Here is a 24,338-nt window from a genome sequence, read left to right on the forward strand (position 1 = left end):
CTCAATCCCATGAACCATGAGATTATGACCTGAGCCGAAATCAAGAGTTGGACTAACCAACTGAGCCACCCAGGCGCTCTTGACATTTTTAAAATATTAAATCTTCTAATACATGAACATGATATTTCTCTCCATTTATTTTGGTCTTCTTTAAAGTTTCTCAATAAAGTTTTATAATTCTCCATAGAAGTCCTACACATCATGTTATTTATTTATAGGTGTTACATATTTTCAGTGTTTAAATAGTATACTTTTATATCATTTTGTTATTGCTGGAATATAGAGATATACCCAATTTTTATACATTGATTTTACATGTCATTGTTATGTATAGGTTTTTTGCTAAATTGTCTCATAATTTAAAAAAGCTACCTATGAACTCTTTTTGATTTTTTATGTATCATCATATCATCTGCAAATGACAATTTACTTCTTCATTTCCAAATTTTATATTTTTTGCTTCATTTTCTTAACTTTCTGCTTAGAGTCTTTACAAAATGTTGATAGAAGTGGTGGTCTTGGTCATTCTAGACTTGATCTTTATCTTAAAAGGAAACCTTTCAACATTTCACTGTTAAATGTTATATTTACTATCAGTGTCTGATAGACATCTGTTATCAACTAAATGAATTTTCCTTCTGTTCCTAGTTAAGAATTAATTTAAATTATCAAATATTTTTTCTGAATCTATTGATATGGTTATACAATTTTTCTCTTGATTTTTAATGTGGTATATTCTACTAATTGTCTAATGTTAAAGCAACCTTGTGTTCCTGGCATAAATCCAAACTGGACATTATGTATACTGTGTCTGGATATTACTTGATTTTTTTTTTTTTTGCTTATTATTGTTTAGGATTTTTTGCCTCTATGTTCATGAATTAAATTACCCTGAGACTGTAATGAATTTGATATAAATACCTGACAAGGATAGTACTGGAAGTGAAAATTCCAGGAAAATCTCACTTTATTGAGATATAATTCACATATTGTAAAATTCACTCAATTAAAATGTTGCTTTATATATTTTGAAGGGATGTTATTAGATGCATACAAAGTGACTTTCTATATCGCTAACAATATGTTTTTCCTTAAAGTCTATATTATCTGTTATTAATAGAAACTTACCAATTTTCTTTTGGTTGGTGTTTGCATGGTATATAATTTTTCATCCTTTAACTTTCTATCTATCTTTAACTTTATGCTTTATATGTGTCTTTTAAAAATAGTATAGGGTTATGTATTTTTTCCTACCTGAGAGTCTTTGTCATTTAACTAGAGTAATGTTACTACTGGTTACTTTTTTGAAAAACCAGTTATCTTATTTTGTATTTTCTATTTGTTGTGCCTGTTTGGTTTCATTTTCTGTCCTTACTTGACTAATTTGAATAGTTTTTTTCCCCATCAGTCATCCCCTTATTCCTCTACACTACCTTGAAAGCTATAGATTCTGGGTTTCTGGGTTTGTTTTTGGTGGTTATTCTAGAAATTACCGTGAGCAAATTAACAGTCCAGTCTGAATTTATTCTATTGTTTTACCCTTGTCTGAGAAACATACAGCCTCAAAATACCTTAAGCCAGTTCCAAACTTGTATGCTATTGTGTGTGTTAAGTCTTTTTTTGAATCCAAAAGTATTGTTATTATTGTTTTATCTCAATAATTATTTAGATTTATCTACATATTTTACATTTTATTTGATTTTATATCTTTGGCCTTCCATTTGAGATTACTTTCCTTTTGTCTAAATTAAATAGTTTAGAATGTTCTTTAGTGAGGGTATTCTGAAGATACATATTCTTCACTTTTATCTGAAAATAACTTTATTTTCATTCTTCAAAAAATTTTTTCTGGATAAAACATTATATAATAGTAGTTCTTTTCTTTCACACTTTAAAGGTATAATTTCACTGTCTTTTGGCTCATTGTTGCCACTGACATGTCAGCTCTTATTTTTATTTTTTTAAGATTTTTTTTTTAAGTAATCTGTGTACTCAATGTGGGGCTTAAACTTATAACCCCAAGTTCAAGAGACACATGCTCTACCAACTGAGCCAGCCAGGCACCTCAACATGTCAGCTTTTAGTCTGTTTGCTCATTGGAAGATTATTTGTCTTTTCTCTTAGACAACTTTTAATATTTTCACTATCTCTTTGGTGTGCTACAGTTGAAGTAGTATGTGTCTAGGTACAGGTTTTTTAACAATGTCTCTTCCAAGGATTTTGACAGGAGGAGGATTTTTAACCTGTGGGTTGGATTTTTTCAGGAAGATCTTTCTGGAAAACTCTAAGCCACTATCTCCTAAAATACTGTTGCTGCTCCCTTCTCTCCCCTCTTCTCCTGAAGCTCTAGTTAACATGCATTTGGCGTTCTCATTCTATCTTCCACGTCTATTAATCGCTCTTCTCTCTTTCCCATCTTTGTGTCTTTCTGCACTGTGGTCTGTGTAATTTCTTATAACTTTCTATTAGTTTACAGAGTTTCTCTTCTTTTCATCTGATTTCCTCTTAATCACATCCCATTATTTTTTTCTTATTGTATTTTCCCTTTTATAAGTCATATTTTACAAAATATAGCTTGCTCTCTCCTGCAGATATTTTAAATTTGCATTTTATATTTAAAACATAGTAACCATAGCTGTTTTTCTAATCTATGTCAGATGATTACATCATCTAATATCTTTGCAGGTCTATATCTGTTATCACTGGTTTTGTTGTCTTGCTCATGGTATCTTGTTTTCTATGCTTGGTTATCCTTGATTATGTGATGCTCATTGTCCTTAAAATATTACTTGCATTAATAATTTGAGGTTTAGCATGAAGGCATCTTTCTCTGGAGAAAATATGTATTTGCTTCTGCAAAGTACCTGGGGATACCCCATGTTCAGTTTTTTCTTAAATCAAGTATAAGGCTTTAATTTTTTGGACAATCAAGCAATGTGAATTTACACTGTATGAAGGCAGAATGATTTCTAATTCAACTTTATCCCCAAAGAGTAAAACCCTTTGGGGTTCCAGCTTAATTGTAGAGGGTTCCCTTTTATTATCTCCTTTTTGGTTTGGCTCTAGGCTTTGATTTCTGAGTTCCTCTACTTGTCAGATAATCAAAACCAAAGGTCAAAAAAAAATTTTTATTGGCCAGTTCCCCAAAGTAAAAGCCACTTTGGTGTTTCATTTATCTCTCTTTGTTCCCTATTTCCCTTTATGCTGGCCTGATAATTCTGTAACATCTTGACACTAATTTGATGCTTTTGAGAAGATTTTTAAAAGATATTTTTATCTAGTGTTTTTTAATTTTTTAGCAGGGTGATTAATCTCTATAGCCTAGTTCACCATTGCCAGAAATAGAAGTCCCATGCCACAGTATTTCACCTAAGCCTAGAATGACCAACTTTTCCAGTTTGCTTAGGACTCTCCTAGTTTCAGCACTAAACTGCCTACATCCTTAGAAACCCCATAATTCCAGGAAAATTGGACTAGTTGTTCACACTAACGGAGCCCCAGAACAGCTGGTACCTGAATAAAGTGCTTTTAGATCCAAGTTATCTACATGATAGTTTCCTCTTAATTAACAAGATTTCCCCTTCTTAAAGGGAGTGTATGTATGTGTGTGTGAATCAAAAAGGGAGTTTGTATTATTCTGTTACCAAAACATATAGCCATTGTATTCTACTTGTACCCTAAATAACTGGCAATACACCCTCTTGCAGATGAACTTATGACTTCATGATCAAATCAGGAGTAGACTGGATCAGAGATATATATTTGTCTTGTGTAGTCTTAAATCATACAATGGGTAAACTTTGTTAACTCAGGTGTTTCCATCAATACCTCCATTTATTAAGTATTTTTAGTGCTCAAAGGATTGTTCATAGTCCATGGATTTTTTTCACACTAGTATATTCTGTCATTTCTATTTTGCAAATGTTTTCACATTCCTTATTTTATCACATATATGTACAACAACCCAATTTCTTCTGAGGGATATAGAAAATATTAGGTCTCTCGGTAAGGAGCACAAAAATGACAAGATTTTAAATATTTTGATTCCTAGTTTAGAATTCTCTTAATTTTTATCTGTACAAGCATTAATTTTCTATTGCTGCATAGCAAATTACCACAAACTTTGTGACTTGAAAAGACTCACATTTGTTACATCACAGTGTCTGCAAGTCAGGAGTCTACATATGGCTCAGATGGGGCTTCTGCTCCCCGTCTCACAAAGTTTTAATCTAGGTGTCAGCTGGGCTCATTTGCATCTGGAGCTGAGTTCCTCTTGCAAACTGATTCAATTGCTGGCAGAATTCAGTTCCTTCAGCTCTGAGGCTGGGGCCCTCTGCTCCTACAGACTGCCCTTCTCCAAATGTGAGTGGCTAGGCATTTCTCAACCTGACATTTGCTTCTTCCAGGCCATCAGGAGAGTGTTCTCATTAAGAAAGTCCCAAACCCCATTTTAAGAGCTTTCATCTGATTAAATCAGGCCTACCCAGGATCATCTCCCTTTAGATGAACTCAAAAATAAACTAAGTAGAGACCTTGATTACATCTATAATATCCCTCCTCCTTTTCCGTATGATGGAACAACAATCATGGGACTGATATTCCAATACCTTTGCCATATTCTCTTGGTTGGAAGCAGGTTACAGGCTTCACCCACACTCAAGGGGAGGAGATTACAAAAGGGTATGACTCATTGGGGGTCACCTCAGGGTGTATCCAGTGCAGGAGGTAAGTAAATAAAATATTGAACAACTTTAAAAAACAAACATGAATCAACATCCACTCTCTGTGATGTTGTGTTGCAGATTAGCAACTTGAAGGAAAACATGGTGTATCAGTTCCAAGTGGCAGCCATGAACATTGCTGGGTTGGGAGTGCCCTCAGCAGTAAGTGCATGCTTCAAATGTGAAGAGTGGACCATTGCTGTTCCAGGTAAACTATATTAACCATATCTCAGCAGTGAGGCTTGGGGTTTCTTCCAAAAGAAACTACAACTTGGAACTACATTTAAGTGCTATATAAACAACTCCTAAGGGAAAAGAATTCTCTTGACCCCTTATGTTTGCTTAAAATATTTTTATAATCCTATTAAATAATAGGTACCTATATAAAATAAAGTATAATTTCTTGTGCTTGTATTCCAAATACATCCGAGAGCCCTCATAGTTATACCTCTGCTTGGAATAGGATTAACAGAAGCACAAAATAAGAGTGCCACATGATCATTGAAAAGGAATTCTGGGGGCGCCTGGGTGGCTCAGTCAGTTAAGTGGCCGACTTGGGCTCAGGTCATGATCTCGCGGTCCATGAGTTTGAGTCCCACGTCGGGCTCTGTGCTGACCACTCAGAGCCTGGAGCCTGTTTCAGATTCTGTGTCTCCCTCTCTCTCTGACTCTCCCCCGTTCATGCTCTGTCTCTGTCTGTCTCAAAAATAAATAAACGTTAAAAAAAAATTAAAAAAAAAAAGAAAAGGAATTCTGATTTTTTACTTGTGCTTCTTAAAGACCGCTGAAGGCCATCCAATTCATATCCCCCAACAAAGTATCTCAGAAACTTCTTCCTGCACTCCCTAATTCTCATGCATTCTCCCACTGCACTGGAACCTTTCATTTGGCAACCTGCTCAAAATCTCTCTCTCCGGGCTCAGCCAATATGTCTCCTCTTCCTTGGTGTCTCTCTCCTCCCTTGCTGCCAGCTCTTTGTTATGTCATGTAGGTGGACTTAACATGCCTGCCTAGGACTTAAGCCATAGACTTTCTCCACTTATCTCTCTTCACTTCTCCAGTCCTTTTGCTCTCTCTACGCCTTTGTCCCAACTCTGCATCATAACAAAGGTACTGGTACCTGGCTGGAAGTAGTCTCTTTTGGAGGTTGCCATTGTGAGTAGTTGGCTGAACAGGGAAGAAAATGGAAGAAGGCAGAAACATTTACCTATGCTTTTAAAAACTCATACAGCTACACACTGACCAAATTAAAAAATTGAATACAAACAAATGTATGAAGCCATTAGGTTTCAAACTAACAATGTTAATGTATTTGGTAGATGATTTTATTTTGCTTCCAACAGTACTAACTTCAGAGATCCAGTAAGTGCCACAGGATGACTAGATTCTCCCACTTGGCTTTAATATGCAACATATGTAATAACTGGTATAGCACCAGTATTGACCACACTAGAACACAAGGCTACACTGGAACATATTGGGTGGATCCAGCTTTGTCCTTTAATGCCACCCTCTTCCTCTATTTGAAATCCTAGTGCCCTTGAAGAACCATCATTTTGCCTTCACTTAGTGAGTGTTTATCTGCATGACTTCTCTATCAAGTGTGAATAAAAAATTACAAGAGGAACCCAAGAGAAGCTCAAGCACTCACTCAACTTCAGTAAATATAAGACGCAAACATGCTGCCTTTCCTTGTACCTCCACTAAGCCGGTTGATATTTCTTAAGCTCCTTCTGTCACCTACATGAAAGCGGATCTGTTTTTTTTAATTCTGTAATTCCTGAATAAAGTTAAAATATGAGTGACCAGAGACTATGAAATTCTGAGCAGGCCTGTGGGAAATGTTTGATTCAAAGAGATATAGTTAGCAAAAGAGGTTGCAGGGTGAGTGCTAAGTGTTTCGATGCCTCATTGGGTTCCAAGGATGACACAAGAAAATGGTTTAGGGGCGCCTGGGTGGCTCAGTCGATTGAGTGTCCAACTCCGGCTCAGGTCATGATCTCACAGTTCGTGGGTTCTAGCCCCGCATCAGGCTCTGTGCTGACCACTTACTCAGAGCCTGGAGCCTGCTTCAGATTCTGTGTCTCCATCTCTCTCTGCCCCTCCCCTGCTCATGCTTTGTCTCACTCTGTTTCTCAAAAAAAATAAATAAATGTAAAAAAAATTTTTTTTAAATAATAAAAAATTTAAAAAAAGAAAATAGTTTAAAAGCCCTTTGCAAAACAGAACATGACACACTAGTATAAGGTATTGATGTTAATATTTAAATCTATCACCACATTATTTAAACCTCTTACCTTGTCAGAAGGCAAGGCTGACACAGTTCTGTGACTGTTAAGCCAAGGTGCAGGACCCAACAAATACTGAGCTATCAATTGCAAACTGCCAAGGCACAGCATGGTAGAGTCTGTGTGTGTAGCTGGCTTTTTAGGGCACTGTGAGTCAATTCAGGGGATTTTAATTGATTGATTAGGAATCACTTATTTTTTTTAAAGGACAGGAAAAAAGAAAATATATCATCTGCAAATATCACCAGCTAGCTGGTGGTCATGGAAAGATGTGGGAAATCACTTAGTAGTTTGGACTCTCCCAAGAGTGCAAAGAGCACATGGACAGAGAGAACATTCTTCTCTTTCTGGACAGGTGGATCAAGTTATTTGGCTTCTCTGAGCTTTCTGTTAATTGTCTTAAGGATGAATGAGATAAATAAATAAGTATCTAGCAGTGTTTAGCATAGATTCAGGGCTCACGGGATTGATTGTATATGTTTTGATAAAAGTTCTTTGTAAACTGTAATGGTAGTTTGGTTTAAGTCCTAGATGGGATATATGCTTTATGGGAAAGATTTCCCTCCAGAGGGGAGCTCTTTGGTAATATATTCCTTTTTCCTATAAAAGAAATATTACTATATATATTCATATGCCATAAAATAGAGTTGCTTTATTCCTCCTTATTTGAGATTTAGGAAAAGTTTCAGATTACCGTCGAAAAATAATCTGAAAATGAATCTGCAACCACGTTAAAGTGTTCTGATGAAAGGTGAGGACCACAGGGCCAAGAACACCCTGAAGGCAAATTTTCATCCAGCCTCTGAGGGGCACCTTGAACTGGCCCCTAACCACCTACTGCTCATAAAGGGACTGAGTGGGTTGATGTAGAGCCATTGAGTAAACTTGATCTGAAATGACCACAAAATACCTATTTCTAAAGGAATGGTAGATTTTACAAAAGAAAAACACTGGATTCAGCTTTAAGACTTTAAATGTGGTTCTAGATTTACATGTATTTGAATGTTTTCATATACATCATGATTTTTATGTATTGGTCTCTTTCTCTTTCTCAGGACCCCCACACAGTGTCAAGTGTAGTGAAGTCAGGAAAACCTCCCTAGTTCTGCAGTGGAGGCCTCCGATCCACTCTGGAAGGACTCCAGTCACTGGTTACTTTGTGGACTTGAAGGAGGCCAGTGCCAAAGATGACCAGTGGCGAGGACTCAATGAGGCAGCTATTAAAAACACATACCTGAGGGTAAGAGTGTGCTCATATTTTGAGAAACACTTTTTTGTTTTAAAGAAGAAATGCTCCTCTAATGGTATTAACTTTAAAATTAGCAAGATAGAATACAACATTTCTGCTTTGGTCTGTTTCATATATTGGGCTCCTGGTAAGTTTCCATTTGGCAGTGGTTGGGGTTGGGTGCAGTTTCTGATGTTTAAAGCAATTTGGTTCTATTTAACCTGAATCCCTTAGCCTACCTCTGGAAAACATCCACAAGCTCCCTTCTCCCTCTTCTTTCCTTCCTTGCCTATACTTACCTACCTCACATTTTTGTTACTTACAGTCTTAGAAAGGTGACTTTCACATTTCCACCTCTGATTTTTTTTCTTTTTTTTTTGAAGATAGTTTTTGCTTTGAGTGTGCTATTTTCCTAGTGCTCATGCCGGCAAGTGTTTACCTGTGGATTCCTTTGAGTCATGCTGTGTCTCACTTCACAGGCTTCCTCATGCTTGTGTCACATGAGCTCTCAGAGGCCAGTGGAATGAATTGACTCAACTCTTGACCTAATCCTCACCCTTATCTGTGCCTTTGCCTTCCAGATTCCTTTAAAGTGCTCTAACTGAACAAATTCCTAACTTCATCTACCAAAGACTGTTCTACTAAAGCCACTGAATCTCGCTTGTACCAAATGGATATCTCCAAAGAATGTTTTCCCCTATGTCACCCTTGGCACCTGGAGACCCTGAATCCATACTAGGGCTTCAGAAACTGTGGGGCATATGATTCTAGCTCTTATTACTTAGGATGAAGGGTAGCTTCACCATAGTCATATAGAAATACCTGTTGGCAGAATAAGCCACTGCCTAGATGGTGGACCTTGGAAGATATTCAGAGTATGCCTGCTCTAAAAGATCTCTACCATTGACCTGCCACTGTGGACTAAAGTCCATACCATCTGTCAGCCACTTTCAAAGGTTAAGGTATCTACTGTCCCCATAAAAAAATATAAATATATCTTCCAAGAGAGATGACCTTTAAACATGACATCTTAGCATATGCCAGTGAGTTCCCCAGCCCCTTACAAAACCTTGAGGAGGTAGGCAAGGTCACATTTCATGGGGAAGAGAAAAGGTAAAGGAAGGGCAGGAAGGTAGCATGCTGTTTGGTTCTCCAAATGAGTCAGAAGGCCAAAAGATAGTGTAAAATGAAAGTCAGACACATCCTGGATGGTGGTGGTATGTGTTTATGGCCAGGATTATCTCCACCTCCCCAGTTTGCACAGCACTGGATCCCAAGTGCTGAAGTTGGACTTGACTCAGGTGAAGCAAAACAAGGATGAGAAGCCAAGCAAAGGGGATCAAACGCCCAGAAAAAAAGGGGGGAGGGGCAGAAAGAAAAAATAATAGAGTTTAAACCTATCAAAGAATGGTTAAGGTCACTCATTTAAAAAAACAAAAAGTAGAAAGGCAAATATAGGAGAGAGAGAGAGAGAGAGAGAGAGAGAGAGAGAGAGAGAGATTGACTTGATATAAAATGAATGTGCCTCACAACCCGGGAAGTGAATGTTCTGTGAGGAAATTATCTTAAGTTTGTCCACAGTTTCTAAAGTGAAAATAGAATTATTGACTTTTCTGATTAGAAAGCTGACACAGGCTCATAATGAAAAATCCAAACAATATAGACATAAAAAAGTAGAGATGTCCTCTAATCTCCATACCCATTGAGGTGTAGATTCACTCTTTCAGATATTTTATATTCAGAAAATTTTCAAGTCTGAACTGGAGAAAAAAATGTACAGGTTAAAAAGTTTAATCTGGGGTGTCTGAGTGGCTCAGTTACATGTCTGACTCTTGATCTCGGCTCAGGTTGTGATCTCATGGTTCGTGAGGTTAAGATCCACATTGGGCTCTGGACTGACAGTGCAGAACCTGCTTGGGACCCTCTCTCCCTTACTCTCTCTGTGCCCCTCCCCTGCTAGTGCTCACTTTTTCTCTCAAAAGTGAAATAAACACTTTAAAAATTTTTATTTAATGTTCATTTTCGAGAGAGAGAGAGAGAGACAGAGACAGAGACAGAGACAGAGACAGAGACAGAGAACGAGCAGGGAGGGGGCAGAGAGAGAGACACAGAATCTGAAGTGGGCTCCAGGCTTCAAAGCTGACAATGCAGAGTCCAGCACAGGGCTCAAACCTACAAACCGGGAGACCATGACCTGAGCCAAAGTCAGATGCCCAACCAACTGAGCCATCCAGGCACCCCAATAAAATAAACATTTAAAAAAAATAAAAATTAATAAATAAAAAGTTTAACCTGAACAAAAAAGTTTAATCTGGTCAATTTCAGTATGGATGGGAGATATAGTTCCACGAATGGGAGAATTTGGGCTACACAACTAAATTGTATTTACAGAGGAAGAGCACTTCTGTTTAAATGACACAGAACACCCATCACTTCTGTACCTGCTTCTTCCAGGTGCAAGGCCTCAAGGAGGGTGCCAGCTACGTGTTCCGTGTCCGAGCCATAAATCAGGCAGGTGTCGGCAAGCCGTCTGACCTTGCTGGGCCTGTTGTGGCAGAAACCCGTCCAGGTAGGCTTTTACTTTTTTTTAAATTAAAGTTAATCTCATCTTTGTAAGATACCAAAGTAACATTCAACCTTACTTTCTATGTTTTTCCTAATTTTTAAAATTATCAACATATGCCAGCTGAATAGTTGATAAGTTTGGCTTTCAGACATGAGTCATTTATTGCATCAAAGGTGCTCTCAGGATAGGGGTAAGCCAGGTTTGAAATGATCCAGGGCTATTCTGGTCTACACCTATAAACAAGGAAGTTCTTGATCAAATTATGCTTCCTGGACCGACTGTTTCAAGTATACATTCCTATGACATTATTCCTTGGCCATTAAGTCCTGTAAGAGTAATTTGCCCAGTCATAGGAGAAGCTGGAACAGCCCAGTGAGCAAGCATGATTCTTCAACAAAAGCAGAATTTATATAATTGTAACTATTATGTTAAGCCAGGGGTCAGTGAATGTTTTCTGTGAAGGGCCAGATAGTAAATATTTTCAGCTCTGTGGCCATATGGTCCCTGTCACAATACTCAACTCTGCCATGGCGTAAAAGCAGCCATAGATAATACATAAACTCATGTGCATGGCTGTGTTCTAATAAAATTTTATTGTGCCAGTTATGTGCATTATATATTACATGTATTATGAAATTTAAATTTTAAATAATTTTCACATGTCTTGAAATATTGTCATTTGATTTTTTTCAACTGTTTAAAAATGTAAAAACCATTCTTAGCTTGCAGACCCTACAAAAGGAGGCAATGGGACAAATTTAGCCTACAGGCCACATTTTGCTGACCCCTGGATTAAACCAACAGCAGTTTTAACTGGATGATCTATAGAGTGGAGGCGCTTTCACTTCCCAGTTTCAAGAAACACCATGATTAGACTAGAGAAGATAGTCTTCCCCTTTATTATGTAAACAAATTTTACAATGTTTACTGTGCAAATGACTTCAGATTTTACATTATTATTATTTAGTCATTTAATCTCTATTACTTTTCAAAATTATTATATATTTCAGTTCATAGAAGTTACATAAAAGGAAGCACTGTAATATACAGTGTAGGGAATATCGTCAATAATTTTGTATACTTTGTATAGTAACAGATGGTAACTAGGCCTATTGAGGTGATCACTTCTTAAGGCATGAGAATATTGAATCACTGTGTTGTACACCTGAAATTAACATGATATTGTGCCAATAAATCAATAAATATATTTTTAAAATGAGGCACCTGGGTGACTCAGTCAGTTAAGCGTCTGACTCTTGATTTCAGCTCAGGTCATAATCTCGTGGTTGATGAAACTGAGCCCCGTGTTGGGCTCACGTTGACAGGATGGAGCCTGCTTATGATTCTTTCTCCCTCTTTCTCTGCCCCTTTCCTGCTTGCACTCTCCCTCTCTCTCTCAAAATAAATAAACATTAAGGAAAATTTTTTTAAACATTGGAAATGAAAGAGGATAAAAAAGTATTAACCAGTTATTTTCAGATTAAAATAAAGGCTGGGTATGTAATGTAATATTTATTTTTACGACAAGGAAAGAAAGTAAACATAGAAACCTTTGATCTCACTACAAGTTGCTTGAAAAGTATACCAAAAGTATACTTTTAGGAAATATCTACCCCTGTCATCCTATCACTTCATAACCTGCTTTCAACTACTCTTATAACTACCCTCTAAGACTGGGGTGTGAAAGTGACCTTATACACAAGTGTGCAAGTTGTCTGGAGAAAGTGCCACACCTCATATAAGTACCTTTTATAAAATCCCATAAGAAAATAGGAAAATGCTAGAAACACACATAAAAGGCAACACACGAAGACACCAGGATATATATTCCTGTAGGAATCAGACTCTGCAGTTGCCCACTGTAAGGGAATAGAAAATGCCAAACGGCCAACATGCAAAAGGATCCAACTGCAGACCCTTGTAAGAACAACATTTAGGTTACCATGAAGGTGAACTCTTAACCTAGTCATTGATAAGTTAAAAGCACCCTGGAGGGGCGCCTGGGTGGCGCAGTCGGTTAAGCGTCCGACTTCAGCCAGGTCACGATCTCACGGTCCGTGAGTTCGAGCCCCGCGTCAGGCTCTGGGTTGATGGCTCAGAGCCTGGAGCCTGTTTCCGATTCTGTGTCTCCCTCTCTCTCTGCCCCTCCCCCATTCATGCTCTGTCTCTCTCTGTCCCAAAAATAAATAAACGTTGAAAAAAAAAAATTTTTAAAAAAAAAAAAAGCACCCTGGAAGCAGTGGATTCCAAATCAGATTAACTGAAGGAAGGTTAAATTGATTTTTTATTTTCACATCAATAGCCTCAGAATAGCAGATGGCCTGGCCTGACATTAACAAAGCTATCACTATGGAAATTTTACCACCAGAGAATGATCTTCTGGTGAGTTCCTGGGTGAAGACTTTTGTTTCACTGATTTGTAATAAAGCAACACAAATCATTTTGGGGGCCCATTCCATTCTCAGAATATAACTACAAAGAGCAGTTGCAGACACTGATCCACTAAACAGCACCAGATTAAGCCATTCTCTGGCTCACAGCTTAGGACAAAATCCTATGATGCACAATGTCAAAGTGCTTCACCATGAAGAAGCCCCAAAACCAGGAGACACTTGGACTTGTTCATATGCAACAGGCACATTCATTCTTGGAATATAGATTTCTTCAGCACCTACAATTAATCAGGTGCTGCATGGGCAGCAGGAGTAGAGGAATATGATATCATCATTGTATACTGGGCTTACAATCTAGTGGAAAACCCAGACTTTACACCATGGTGTGAGATGACAGCTATGACAGACATTCATAAAGTATTTGTCATACCTGCACAGGCTATAAACTGGGTTTTATAACTCCCTGTAAACACTTATGTGTAGTGTAAGCTTGTCTATATTTAATAATTTTGTTAAATACCAGTATTTTATTTTTACCCAGATATTTATTTTATGTTAGAATGGATAGGGCAGGGGTGGGAAGGCATGTTATCAATTTCAAGATTTGGGATGTGAAATTTGGATTGCTATTTCAGAAGAACAGCTTCTTTTGGAATGCATTATTAAAATTTCAGATAGAAAATAAAGCTTATCATGTAACAGCAAACCTCAAATACATCTAACAAGATACCTCAAGTGTAATTTGAATTTGTGTTAAAAGTTAACTTAATCCACCAGGACTGAGAGGATCACTGGTCTCCCTTTGAAGTCAATGAATATGCCAGCAGAGTAGCTCAGCCACAGCCAGAAAGTCCATTTGTGCTGCTAATGATGATCCAGAAAAATGGACTAAGTGTATCATGCTTTACCAAGAAATCTATTAAGCTAGAAAAGCCTATAAAGAAGAATACGCGGTAAAATATCGAGTGTAGATTTGTTGGTACATAAGATGGATGCACTTCTATTCTCGATATTCAATATTTTTCAAATAGTGTCTTGCTGATTGCATCAGGCCTGGGTGGAGGGGGAGGTAAGGTGAGCCTGGTTAGATGGGAGATAAGAGAGAGACCTGCCAAGGCGTGGCAGGTGATCTGGCCAGCAACAAATAACTGGTGGTACAGGCTGCAGGTATTTTTACCAGTGACTCACCAGCAGGCAGGAGAATTCAGGTGATGGGCAGGAGGACCCAAACACAAGGCAGAGTCCCAAGCAGGACCTGGGTTACCAGAAGTTAGGACTTAGTCACTAGGAGGGAGGCAGTTAGAAGAACTAGAGGGAATAATGAGCTGGGGTTGAGTTAGCCAATTCCAGTTTCTAAAACTTGCTTGGTCCTAGAACCTGGCAGGACCAAGAAAGCAAATGTAGCCTGGAGGTAGAGTTTTAAAGAATTCTGAAGCTGGAAACCAAGCTGACTGTTAGACTCAACTGGCGTAATTTAGAAATATTCACTTGTATTTGCTTATTAACTGTTCTCTTTCACCCATTAAAACAGTAGTTCTCAAATTCAATATACATTAGAATCATGCTAGGAACTTTTTGATAATACTGACTTCATTCCAGACTCCATTGCAGACCAATTATATCAGAATCTCCAGGACTGAGTCTGGGCATAGGTTCATTTTTGTTTGTTTAGGTGTTTGGGTAATTCTAAAATGAAACCAGGGTTGTAAACTGTGTTACACTGTAGGCTCCTTCAAAACAGAAACTGTGTCTTTTCTCCCTGTATGCGAGGGCCTAGTACCTGGTGTGTGATAATCATTTGTTTCAAGGAAAAAATAATGAAGGACTACTATGTTTTGGCCAGTGAGTATGACTCTGTTTTATAGCCACAGAGTATAAACTTAACGCTAGATATTTTGTAATGGAGGCCACAATGTGGACAGCAAAGTGATAGGTTAACCCCGTAGTTCTGGTCTTAAACATAGGGAGCTAAGTTATCATATGTGGCTGATTACATTAATTCATTTCTATCTGTTTCTATTCTGTCCCACTCTCCAGACACACACACACACACCATGGAGGACAAATAACTAAAGCTTGTAAAAGTTATCTATTAATGCTGATGTTAAAGACTAAATTATATGAAAAAATCTGCATACCAGATTATGAAATATATGGGAAAGTGAACAGTTTACTGTGATTTCATTTTAGCTTTTAAATTTTATTTTTTTAAATCATTTTTTGAAGAAGAGAGAAAAGTAGGACAGTTAATTTCCAAATCATTCATTTTAGCCCTGGGCTGTACCTTACCTCTTTCACATATTGAGTGTGGTAGCAAGCCTGAAGGGACCATTAAAATGCCATCCCACACAATCTGGTATATCCCTGTGTCCATATGTAGGATTTGTGTAGGATTGAGGCAGCTGACTCAAGACAACTCTTCTTAAATCCTTTTTAGACCAAAGTAATCTCTCATTTTTATGGCCAAATATCTTGTGTCTTAACCAAATTCTTCATGTTCAAAGATTCACAGGTCATTTTTGAGAAAATCTAAGTCCTGACAGATTTTGGTCTACTTTTCCAGTGCCAGCTATGTGGGAAAGTGAAATGGCCTTTCATCCAGATGAGAATATCCACAGAGAAGCCTTTAATATGACAGCAGCATATCAAATTTACTGCCTACCTGTCAAATATCTGAACCATTTTGATCATACATTAATCAACTTTAGAGAATGTGGCTGGCTCTTCAGACATTTATGAGTTCAGCCGTGAATTGACAGTAGCTCAGTACCTGACAAAAAACAATTAGGCCATGGGACATTCTAAAAAGAAAATTCTAGGATGTCATAGCTACAGCTTTCTTACTCTGACACCGCACCAGGTCCCTCTACACGGGCATTGTTAGGTGGATTAGCCTGGGGCCTATTAGAAATGCTGGCATTACTTTTGCTCTTGTTTTTCTAGAGTATTTATAAAAAGAATCACCCATTTGAATGTCATATATCTTTTTGAAAATTGCTATGGAATTTTTTGCCCAGTGTATTTTAAGGACTTCTTTATTTAAGGAATTCCACTGCGGAACTTCCTCTTATTTTTTTTTTTAATGTTTATTTATTTATTTTGAGAAAGAGAGTGCGTGCCTGGGTTTGGTGAGGTGAAAGAGAGGAGAGGGAGAATCCCAAGCAGTCTCCAAACTATCAGCATAGAGCCCAACACCAGGTCCATCTCACCAACCATGAGATCGTGACATGAACCGAAATCAAGAGTCTGACACTCAACCGACTGAGCCACCCAGGCGCCCCATAAACTTCCTCTTAGATTTTAATATGTGGAAAAATTAGCCTTTCCAGATGACCGTAGTGATTTCCTTTTTCATACAAAGAGGAATATACAAGCCAACATGTCCTTCCTTTTCAGATACGAGAAACTCTGAGCTCATTTTTCAGTTGTTTTCAATTTTCCAAGATATATCTTTTTGTTTTAAACTCCTCACATTTATTCTTTGTTGTCCCATATAATTTCTTTAAAGTATTTTCCCAAAACACCATTTTCTCTGTAAACGAACACAGGAAAACTCTACCTTTTTTTCCAAAGGAATTTTCAATCAATCTCCTGTTATGGTACTATTGTAAAGTACTTGGCTTACTAAGTCACTCTTTAAAAATATCTTTATTCAAAGAACTATGTTAACAAATTAATTAAAACTAAACAGTAATGGAAAGCTTTGAATTTGAAAAGCATTGAAAGATTGGATAGCATCAGCATTGTAATTGATGTGACAAATAAGAACAAGCTATAACTTGCTGAGCATTTTAAGACAATGAACTTACTTTCTGTTTACAAAATGTTTTTAAATTGCATTCTTTCTTTGAAGTATTACTTTGACTAAACACAATGTCCTAATGAGAATTGTTACGGGGTTCAAGAAATAGGCTTATATAACTAGTATTTGAAATATTTGTAGTGAATTTGATTTTTCAAAAGCTTGAGATGATGATTACTTCTAGAGTGATAATTTGAGCCAGTTGACATGTTACTGATTTGTCATGGAAGAGATCAAGCTTTCAAATCTGGGTATAAAATTAAGTAGGAAACCCATTGTGACTAGAATACTTTCTTGTTGGTACTTTTATTTCACTTGTCTGTTTATCAAAATGTTGGTATTATACTTAATCTTTACCAAGATAAGTTTGAATAAGGCAAACATTGCAATTCTAAACTGACATTTTTCTTTTAAATCTGTTTTTTTTCAATCCAGTCCCTTGCATATGTAATATGTATGGAAAATATGGAACACAAAACCCCCGCTCTTTATACTTTAATCCTGTTGTTGATAAATTAAACATGAATATTACTTTTTGAAAAATGAAATCCAATCAAATACGGGTCTTAGCAAGTATTTGATTTTTAAACATTAAGTGCCAAATATAGCTTTATTTTTTATTTTTCCTTTTATCCATATAAATCAACTAATAGTACTTACTATAGCCAAAGTTATGTGTGCATAAATTGAAGAATGTTCATGCCTGTGTTTCTGCCCACTATATATATAGTCTACCATGTACTTTGACATGATTAATCAAGAAAAGTCTCACAGATGAGGAAACTGTCTTAGATACTAGCTTACATTACATCTAATCCTTCTCATTTTGTCTCTCTAGGCAATTACTTAATTTCAAATTATAAATTTTAATCTAAGACTTCCAAAAAATTATCATATTTTTTTCTAAAAGTATAAATTAGTACATTTCTTATGTTAGAACCCAGCTATAAGGTAATGATGTAAGACTTATAGGTTAAGGTAGAAACACATGTATCACCTGGGACTTTAAAATAGCATCTTTTCTTTCACTTCATATTTTCACAAAAGACCTCCAACTACTTTATGAAAATTAATTCTCCAGAATAAGTCAACAAGATAATTCTATAGTCTTCTCTCAGTAATTGGGACAATTGAGACAGCAACTAAGCAGGGTTTTCTTATTCTTCAAGTTGCATGAGTTTGGGATCAAATTTGGCCATTCAGACACCTGAACAATGCCACAGCACAGCCATGTATTGAAGCTGGCCCAGACACCAGCCCCGCCCACAGCCCAGCTGTAGACACAGACCTGCCACAGAACATGAGTATATGCAGTCCAAAAAAGGAATGTCCCTTGAGCATCTAGCTCTGGTGGTCAGAAGGGGTTGCACTTCTGGGCTCCACATGACATCTACACAAGACCACTCCTTCAAGACCAGGAGCAGTAGCTGATTTGTCTAATACATAAAAACAAACACAGAGAGTCAGGAAAAAAAAAATTAAAGGACAGAAGATTATGTTCTAAATGAAAGAATAAGACAAAACATCAGAAGAAGACATTAATGAAACAGAGATAAGCATTATACCTCATACAGCGTTTAAAGTAATGGCCATAAAGAGGTTCACTGAACTCGGGTAAACAATGAGTTAACATAGTGAGAGCTTCAACAAAGACACAGAAAATATAAGGAAAATTCCAAATTGAAGTTACAAAGCAGAAGAATATAGTAACTAAACTGAAAAATACACTAGAGGGATTCAACAGCAGACTGGATGAAGCCAAATATCAGATCAGTGAGCTGGAAGACAAAGCAATAGAACTCACCCAGACAGAGTAGTAAAAAGAAAGAAGAATTTAAAAATATGAAGATACCTTAAGGGATCTCTAGGACAACATCAAGAGGAATAACATTTGCAGTATTGGGGTCCCAGAAGGAGAAGAGAAAGAGAAAGGGCCAGAAAACTTATTGAAGAAATACAGATGAAAACTTGCCCAATCTGGGGAAGGAAACAGACATGCAAGTTCAGGAAGCCCAGAGAGTTCCAAATAAGATGAACCCAAAGAAATTCACACTAAGACACACTGTAATTAGAAGGTTTTTTTTTAATATATGAAATTTATTGTCAAATTGGTTTCCATACAACACCCAGTGCTCATCCCAAAAGGTGCCCTCCTCAATACCCATCACCCACCCTCCCCTCCCTCCCACCCCCCATCAACCCTCAGTTTGTTCTCAGTTTTTAACAGTCTCTTATGCTCTGGCTCTCTCCCACTCTAACCTCTTTTTTTTTTTTTCCCTTCCCCTCCCCCATGGGTTTCTGTTAAGTTTCTCAGGATCCACATAAGAGTGAAACCATATGGTATCTGTCTTTCTCTGTATGGCTTATTTCACTTAGCATCACACTCTCCAGTTCCATTCACGTTGCTACAAAAGGCCATATTTCATTTTTTCTCATTGCCACGTAGTATTCCATTGTGTATATAAACCACAATTTCTTTATCCATTCATCAGTTGATGGACATTTAGGCTCTTTCCATAATTTGGCTATTGTTGAGAGTGCTGCTATAAACATTGGGGTACAAGTGCCCCTATGCCTCAGTACTCCTGTATCCCTTGGATAAATTCCTAGCAGTGCTATTGCTGGGTCATAGGGTAGGTCTATTTTTAGTTTTCTGAGGAACCTCCACACTGCTTTCCAGAGCGGCTGCACCAATTTGCATTCCCACCAACAGTGCAAGAGGGTTCCCGTTTCTCTACATCCTCTCCAGCATCTATAGTCTCCTGATTTGTTCATTTTGGCCACTCTGACTGGCGTGAAGTGGTTTTGATTTGTATTTCCCTGATAAGGAGCGACGTTGAACATCTTTTCATGTGCCTGTTGGCCATCCGGATGTCTTCTTTAGAGAAGTGTCTATTCATGTTTTCTGCCCATTTCTTCACTGGGTTATTTTTCGGATGTGGAGTTTGGTGAGCAGAAGGTTAAAAATTAAAGAGAGACTCTTAAAAGTAGCAAGAGAATAACAACTTATTGTGTACAAGGGAAAGCCCATAAGGCTATCAGCAAAATTTTCAGCAGAAACTTTGTGAGCCAGAAGAGAGTGGCACAACATATTCAAAATGCTGAAAGAAAAAAATTCTCAACCAAGAATTTTCTACCTGGCAATGTTATCATTCAGAATTGAAGGAGAGATTAAGAGTTTTCCAGATAAGCAAAAGCTAAAGTTCATTACACTAAACTAGTCTTGCAAGAAATGTAAAAGAGAGTTCTCAAAACCAAAAAGAAATGGCACTAATTAATAATAAGAAAATATATAACAAAGTAAAAATCTCACTGGAAAAGGTAAATATGTAGTAAAGATAGTGGATACATCCATTATAAAGCAAGTATGAAGGTTAAAAGACAAAAATAGTTAAAATTAATTAAAACTACAATAATCAGTTAAGGGATGCATAAATAAAAAGATGTAAAATGTGACATCAAAAATAAAAATGTGTGGGTGAGAGAAAAATGTAAAGTTTTGGAATATGTTCAAATTTAAGTTGCTATCACTCAAAACACACTGTTATATACATAGAAAATTATATATGCACCTCACAGTAACTACAAAGCAAAAACCTATGGTAAATACATTTAAAAAATGAGAAGAAACCTAAATATAATTCTGAAGAAAACCATCAAACCACAAGGGAAGAGAGAAAGAGAAGAAAAAAGGAACAGAGAGGAACTACAAAACAGCCAGAAAGCAATGCACAAAATAGCAATAAGAACATCTCTATCAATAATTACTTTAAATGTAAATGGACTACACTGTTCAATCAAAAGATAGAGTGGTGGAAGGGGCACCTGGGTGGCCCATTCAGTTGAGAATCTGTCTCTTGGTTTTGGCTCAAGTCACAATTCATAGTTCATGGGTTTGAGCCTCACATCAGGCTCCACGCTGATGGTGCAGAGCCTGCTTGGGATTCTCTCTCCCTCTCTCTCTGCCACTCCCCTGCCCATGTGCTTGGTCTCTCTCTCATTCTCTCCCTCTCTTTCTCAAAATAAATAAATAAACTTTAAAAAATAAAAATAAGAGGGGCGCCTGGGTGGCGCAGTCGGTTGAGCGTCCGACTTCAGCCAGGTCACGATCTCGCGGTCTGTGAGTTCGAGCCCCGCGTCGGGCTCTGGGCTGATGGCTCAGAGCCTGGAGCCTGTTTCCGATTCTGTGTCTCCGTCTCTCTCTGCCCCAACCCCCTTCATGCTCTGTCTCTCTCTGTCCCAAAAATAAACAAACGTTGAAAAAAAATTAAAAAAAAAATAATAATAAAAAAAAAAATAAAAAAAAATAAAAATAAGATATAGAGTGGTGGAATGGCTAAAAAAAAAAAATCAAGACCCATTTTAGGGCGTCTGACTATCTCAGTTAAGCATGTGATTCTTTATTTTGGCTCAGGTTCTGCTCTCACTGTCATGGGATCAAGCATTCCATTGGGCTCCATACTGGGCTGGTTGTAGATCCTGCTTAATATTCTCTCTCCCTCTCCCTCTGCCCCTCCCCTGCTTTGTCTCTCTCTCTCTCTCTCTCTCTCTCTCTCTCTCTCTCTGTCACACACACACACACACACACACACACACACAAACAAAAACACCCCAACAAGACCCATTTATGTGCTGTCTACAGATCTAAAGATACACTTCAGATTTAAAGACACAAAAGACTGATGGGAAGGGATGGGAAAAGACATTCTATGCAAATGGAAATGAAAAGAAAGCTGGAGTAGCAATACTCATACCAGAAAAAAATAGACTTTAAAACAAAGACTGTAATAATAGACAAGGGCATTTAAATATATATTCACCCATAATAGGGGCACCAAGATATATAAAGAAAATATTAACAGACGTAAAGGGAAAAATTTATAGCAGTACAATAATAGTAGGGAACTTTAACACTTGTATCAATGGTTAGATCATCCAAACAAAATTAATAAGGAAACATCAGCCTTAAATGATATATTAGATTAGAGGGACTCAATAGATATATACAGAACATTCCATCTAAAAGCAACTGAACATTCTTCTCAACTGCACATGAAACATTTTCTAGGATAGATCACATGTTAGGCCACAAAACAAGTGTCAGTAAATTCAAGAGCATTGAAATCACATCGACTATTTTCTGTGACAACAATGGCTTGCAACTAGAAATCAATTATAAGAAGAAGACTCAGAAAATTACAAAAATGTGGAGATTAAACAACATGCTACTGAACAACCACTGGGTCATCAAAATAATCAAAGCAGATATTAAAAAAAAAAAACCACCTAGAGACAAGTGAAACCAGAAATTACATACCAAAACCTTGGGGATGCAGCAAAAATGGCTCTAAGAGGAAATACCTTAGCAATATAGGTCTACCTCAAGAAACAAGAAAAATCTCAAATAAACAATATAACTTTACACTTAAAGGAGCTAGAAAAAGAACAAACAAAGCATAAAGTAAGTACAAGGAAGGGAATAGTAAAGATCAGAATGGAAATAAATGAAATAGAGACTAGGAAAAAAATACAGAAGATTAGTGAAACTTAGAGCTGGTTCTTTGAAAAAGTAAACAAAACTGACAAACCTTTCGCTATGCTCATGAAGGGAAAAATAAACAAAATTAGAAATCAAAATTAGAAGAAGTTACAACTGACACCACAGAAATATGAAGGATCGTAAGAGACTATGAAAAATTATACACCAACATAGAGGGCCACATAGAAGAAATAGACAAATTCCTCTAAACATACAATCTTCCATACAAGACTGATTCATCAAGCTATAGAAAATATACTAATTACTAGTAAGAAAATTGAATCAGTTATCAAAAACCTCCCAACAAACAGAAGTCCAGGCCAGAACAGCTTCACTGGTGAATTCTATCAAATATTCAAAGATTTGATCCCTCTCCTTCTCAAACTCTTCCAAAAAATTGAAGAGGAGGGAACACTTCCAAATTTATTTTATGAGGCCAGCATTACTTGATCCCAAGACCAGATAACACCACAGAAAAAGAAAATTACAGCCCCATGTTATTGATAAACATTGACGCAAAAATCCTAAACAAAAATCCTTAGCAAACCAAGTTCAACAATACATTAAAAAGAATCATCCACCGTGATCTAGTAGGATTTATTCCAGGGATACGAGGATGGTTCAAAACCCACAAATCAATAAACATGATGCACCACACTGACGAAATAAAAGATAAAAAATATATGACCATCTCAACAGGTGCAAAAAAAGCATTTGGCAAAATTCAACATCCATTTATGATAAAAGCTCTTAACAAAGTGAGTATAGATTAGAATGTACTTCAACATAATAAAGGCCATATATGACAAGCTTTCAGTTAACATTATACTCCATGGTGAAAAGCTGAAAGCTTTTCCTCTAAGATCAGGAATAAGACCAGGATTCTCACTCTCACCGGTTTTATTTAATATAGTAGTTGGCATCCTAGCCACAGCAAGAAAAAGAAATAAAAGGCATCCAAATTATAAAGGAAGAAGTAAAACTGTCACTGTCTGTAAATAACATGATACTATACATAGAAAACTCACAAGACTACACACACACACACACACACACACACACACACACACAACTGTTAGAGCTAGTAAATGAATTCAGTAAAGTAGCAGGATACAAAATCAACATACATAAATCTGTGGTGTTTCTATACACTAACAAATTATCAGAACGAAAAATTTAGAAAACACTCCCTTTTACAATTGCATTAAGGGGTGCCTGGGTGGCTCAGTTGGTTAAGCGTCCAACTTCAGCTCAGGTCATCATTTCACAGCTTATGAGTTCGAGCCCCCTGTCAGGCTGTATGCTGACAGCTCAGAACCTGCAGCCTGCTTTGGATTCTGTGCCTCCCTCTCTCTGTCCCTTCCCCACTTGCACTTTGTCTCTCTCTCTCAAAAAAAAAAAAAAACACTAAAAAAGAGAATAAAATACCCAGGAAAAATTTAACTAAAGAAGTGAAAGACCTATACTCTGAAAGCTTTAAGATATTGAAAAAAATTGAAGATGAAACAGACAAATGGATATACCATGTTCATGGATTGGAAGAATTAATATTGTTAAAATGTCCATACTACCCAAATCAATCTACAGATTCAGTGCATTCCCTATCAAAGTTACAATGGCACTTTTTAACAGAACTAGAACTAGAACTAGTAATCCTAAAATTTGCATGGAACCACAAAAATACAAAATAACTAAAGCAGTCTTGAGAAAGGGGAACAAAGTTGGAGATATTATGCTCCCTGATTTCAAAAATACTACAAAGCTGTAGGAATCAAAACGGTATGGTATCAGCATAAAAACA

At 37.0% G+C, this 24,338-nt stretch overlaps 1 protein-coding gene across 3 annotated transcripts in view; it reads left to right on the forward strand.

Moving 5' to 3' along the window:
* Nucleotides 1-24,338, forward strand: part of MYOM1 (myomesin 1) — a 155,590-nt gene that overhangs the window by 96,727 nt on the left and 34,525 nt on the right. For all 3 annotated transcript variants that reach the window (XM_043558400.1, XM_043558399.1, XM_043558401.1), the window contains 3 exons: nt 4,803-4,929; nt 8,065-8,249; nt 10,692-10,806. In XM_043558400.1, the coding sequence (XP_043414335.1) occupies nt 4,803-4,929; nt 8,065-8,249; nt 10,692-10,806 (427 nt within the window). The remainder of the gene's footprint in view (nt 1-4,802; nt 4,930-8,064; nt 8,250-10,691; nt 10,807-24,338) is intronic.

This window comes from Prionailurus bengalensis, chromosome D3 (assembly GCF_016509475.1).
Source record: "Prionailurus bengalensis isolate Pbe53 chromosome D3, Fcat_Pben_1.1_paternal_pri, whole genome shotgun sequence".
Lineage (NCBI taxonomy): Eukaryota > Metazoa > Chordata > Mammalia > Carnivora > Felidae > Prionailurus > Prionailurus bengalensis.